At 48.0% G+C, this 4083-nt stretch overlaps 1 protein-coding gene across 1 annotated transcript; it reads right to left on the bottom strand.

Annotated features, from left to right (window-relative positions):
• Positions 1-959: 959 nt before the first annotated feature.
• Positions 960-2240, bottom strand: CNR2 (cannabinoid receptor 2; the record flags this gene model as incomplete). Its single annotated transcript, XM_081088564.1, has 1 exon — positions 960-2240. The coding sequence occupies one exon, from the start codon at positions 2238-2240 to the stop codon at positions 960-962; it is 1281 nt and encodes a 426-aa protein (XP_080944690.1).
• Positions 2241-4083: the final 1843 nt, after the last annotated feature.

The following is a 4083-nucleotide window of genomic DNA, read 5'->3' as shown; positions in this document are numbered from 1 at the left end:
CACAGCCGCTGTGGGTGGGGATTATCAGGAGTCAAAGAGGACCATTGCCTTCATAACAAGATGCCCTTAACTGGAGGGTTGTCAGTCACCTCTGAAAGAGGTGGGATCCACACCCACAGTCCTCATTGAGTCATAGTTCTTGGTCTGTAGTGGGATGGGGTAACCTAAAAAGGTCCTCAATGGGAAGGGGTGACTTAGAACCAAGAAGGCCCCCACAATTAAGCGGAGCCGGAGGGAGGACAGGATCAGGTAGAGCACAGCCAGGTTCTCCAGGGCGCTTAGCAGGCCCAGGGGGTGCACAACACGGCAACAGCTATCTTTTGCTGACTGCTCAGAATCATGTAATCCTTCATGGGGTTGAAATCCAAGCCATCCTGGGAGCCGCTGGCTGCCTTCATCACCGAGCATCTCTCCACGGAGTGAGTCCTTTGGATTCTGCTGGGCTTGCCAAGAAGTCTTTGCTGTAGTACACTGAGAAGAAATGAGTCTTTTTCAATCAACACAGTAATGACCTCACACAATCTCTGACTCCAGCCAAACCTTTTGGGCTGGCCAAACATCCACCCATACCCTGAGATCCCAGGAGAAGAATCTGTTCTTCTCAAATTTCCTCTGAGCCCCTCATTGCTGAGCCTGAAGGTTCCTTCTGGCTCCGTGGTCTCTGGAGAATGCAGGCACTAAGCCATCTTGTTGAGGAGGTTTTCCTGACCTGACATGCGCTGAGCCTGTCCCAGATGTCTTGCCTCCTGCCCCCGTTACCACTCCCAACAGGGCCCAGCTGTGCAGATAGGCAGGACCAGGCACTCTCCAGGATGCCAACTCTCATCAGCAAAAAAGGGTAGGCGTCAAGGCCTCTGGGGCTGGTTCAAGTAAGATGAGAGGGCCAAGACTGCTCTCTCTCCTCCAGGAAGTGAAATGATTTCTGACTTGTTTTGTTCAAAACTCTGAAAGAGGCCGCATCAGCAGTCAGAGCAGTATGGACCTCGGGAATCTGCCCACTGGGTGGCTCTCCCATCAGCCTCCGTCTCACTGACGGAGGACCTCGGGGCGTCTTCTTTTCCTTCAGGCCCAAGGCCTCTCACGTGCTTCCGCCAGCAGGCCAGGCGGCGGCTGGCAGAGGCGCGGATCTCCCCACTCCGCAGGGCGTAGATGATGGGGTTGACCATGGAGTTGACAAGGCAGAGCAAGGAGCAAAAGGCAAAGACCTTCTTGACCTGGTCACTCAGAGGGGTGGCCAGGCTATAGACCATGAGGGCTAGAGCCGGAAACCAGCATATGAAGAGAACAGCCAGCACCACCCCCAGGGTCTTGGCCAACCTCACATCCAGCCTCATCCGGGTCATTCCTGGCACCTGCCCATCCTGGTGCTCAGCCAGGCTGGCTGCATGCTGATGGGCCTTCCAGAGGACGTGCCCGTAGGTGTAGATGATGCCAGAAAAGAGGAAGGTGATGAACAGGAGCCAGCCCAGCAGATAGTTATTGGGGATCAGAGGGAAAAGCTCAGAGCAGGGACTGGGACAGCAAGTCCATCCCATGAGGGGCAGGTAGGAGACCAATGCTGAGAGGACCCACGTGATGCCCAGGGTCACCAGTGCCTTCCCACGGGTGAGCAGGGCTTTGTATGTAGGTGGGTAGCGCAGACAGAGGTAGCGGTCGATGGCGGTCAGCAGCAGGCTGCCTACAGAGGCTGTGAAGGTCAAGGTCACGCTGCCAATCTTCAGCAGAAAGACAGGCTTGGAATCCACGCCCTGAAAGACGTGGAAATTTACAAAGTTGCAAGCAAAGACTACACTGGCCAGGAAGTCAGCGGCAGCCAGGCTGCTGATGAACAGGTATGAGGGCTTCCTGCGGAGCCGGCGGGAGGACAGGATCAGGTAGAGCACAGCCAGGTTCTCCAGGGCGCTTAGCAGGCCCAGGGGGGTGCACAACACGGCAACAGCTATCTTTTGCTGACTGCTCAGAATCATGTAATCCTTCATGGGGTTGAAATCCAAGCCATCCTGGGAGCCGTTGGCTGACTTCATCACCGAGCATCCCTCCATGGAGTGAGTCCTTTGGATTCTGCTGGGCTTGCCAAGAAGTCTTTGCTGTAGCACACTGAGAAGAAATGAGTCTTTTTCAATCAACACAGTAATGGCCTCACACAATCTCTGACGCAAGCCAAACCTTTTATCTGTGCAGATGAACATGTTGAAATAGCAATCTATATTTTGTTCCTCTCTACTTTGCCTCTTCTCCATTCTAGTGGGGTACAGGTCTTAGGGAGAGGTATGTGGAAATTCAAGAAGCAGAAGTGGCCTGCAAGCTTTTGGGCCTTTTGTTTTCAAAAAGACTAATCCTAAGACTTCCCTTTGAAAGTAAGGTAAATCTCCCATCCTCAAAAATCAAGAGGATGCCCTGGCTGGTTTTGCTCAGTGAATAGAGCGTCGGCCTACAGACTGAAGGGTCCCGGGTTCGATTCCGGTCAAGGGCATGTACCTTGGTTGCAGGCACATCCCCAGTGGGGGGTGTGCAGGAGGCAGCTGATTGATGTTTCTCTCTTATCGATGTTTCAAACTCTCTATTCCTCTCCCTTCCTCTCTGTAAAAAATCAATAAAATATATATTTTAAAAAATCAAGAGGAAATCAAAACCAAGAAAAATGGAATCCAGAGTGATCAGGTGGAGAGGTTTTTTGCCTTAGTGTTTTTGGGGTGTTTTTTTTTTGCAAGTTTTGGTAAGTAAGATGCTGAAGTTTAAACAATTATTTAGGAATGGGAGGCAAGACTATGGCTTCATACCAGTAGGTTTCCAGATGACATATAGGAGTCCAGATAAATTTGAATGTCAGGGAGTAAATCATTTTTTTAGTATAAGCATATCCTAAATATTCAGAAAAAAAATCACCCAAATATCATATGGGACATTATTGGAAATTATCAGAAAACAAACTCAAAATTTCTCTAGAGGGATATGCTTTCTATTTAGGTCACACAAGATTCCCACATATAAAGCCCATGGAATTTGAACTCATAATGCAAAATTACAAAGTGCATAAGGAAACATGAATACGAGTTAGCAGAAAGGTCAGACAGTAGATTCAGACTTCCAGGCACTTCATATAATTCTTGGGTATACATTATGAAAATGTTTAATATTATTAAACAATATGGAATCAAAAACATGACTACATAATGAGTGACTGGGCAGATTTTAAAAAGGATCAAGCAGAATTTTGGAAGTGAAAAATAAAGCATTGAAAAAGGAAACCTTTTAGGGCAGGTTAAAGAGCACAAATGACTTGTTGAACAGCATGGATCTAGACCAGTGATGGCGAACCTTCTGAGCTCGGCGTGTCAGCATTTTGAAAAACCCTAACTTAACTCTGGTGCCGCGTCACATATAGAATTTTTTTGATATTTTCAACCATAGTAAACCAAAGACTTATATTTTTGATATTTATTTTATATATTTAAATGCCATTTAATAAAGAAAAATCAACCAAAAAAATGAGTTCGCGTGTCACCTCTGACACGCGTGTCAGAGGTTCGCTATCACTGATCTAGAAGGTAGGTCTGAAGAAATTTCTCAGAATGCAGCACAAGGAGATAAAGAGATGGAAAACATGAAAGAGAGCTTAAGAGACATGGAGGATTGAATGAAAAGGTTTAAATATATCTAGCTGAAGTTTCAAAAGGGAAGAATAGAATTGATGGTGGGCATTGGGGAGGCGGTATGCAAAGAGGATAGTGCAGAGTTGTCCAGAATTCTCCTGGACATGACTTCCAGGTTCAGCAATCACAGGGAACTCCAAACAGAATTTAAAAAACAAACTAATTCCACATTCACGTATCTATACTAATAAAAGGGTAATATGCTAATTAGACAGGGAGACCTTCCAGGAGACCTTCCAGACGTCCTCTGGACAAAGCCATGGTGGCGGGGCCAAGGCAGAGGCAGTTAGGGGCAATCAGGCCAAGAGGGGAGGGCAGTTGGGGGCAATTAGGCCAGGAGGGGAGGGCAGTTGGGGGTGAGCAGGCTGGCAGGCAGGTGAGTGGTTAGGAGCCAGTGGTCCCAGATTGTGAGAGGGATGTCCCAGATTGG

Source organism: Myotis nattereri (assembly GCF_964212035.1).
Source record: "Myotis nattereri genome assembly, chromosome: 3".
In the NCBI taxonomy this organism is placed as follows: Eukaryota; Metazoa; Chordata; class Mammalia; order Chiroptera; family Vespertilionidae; genus Myotis; species Myotis nattereri.
This window is presented reverse-complemented; position numbering and strand designations above follow the sequence as displayed.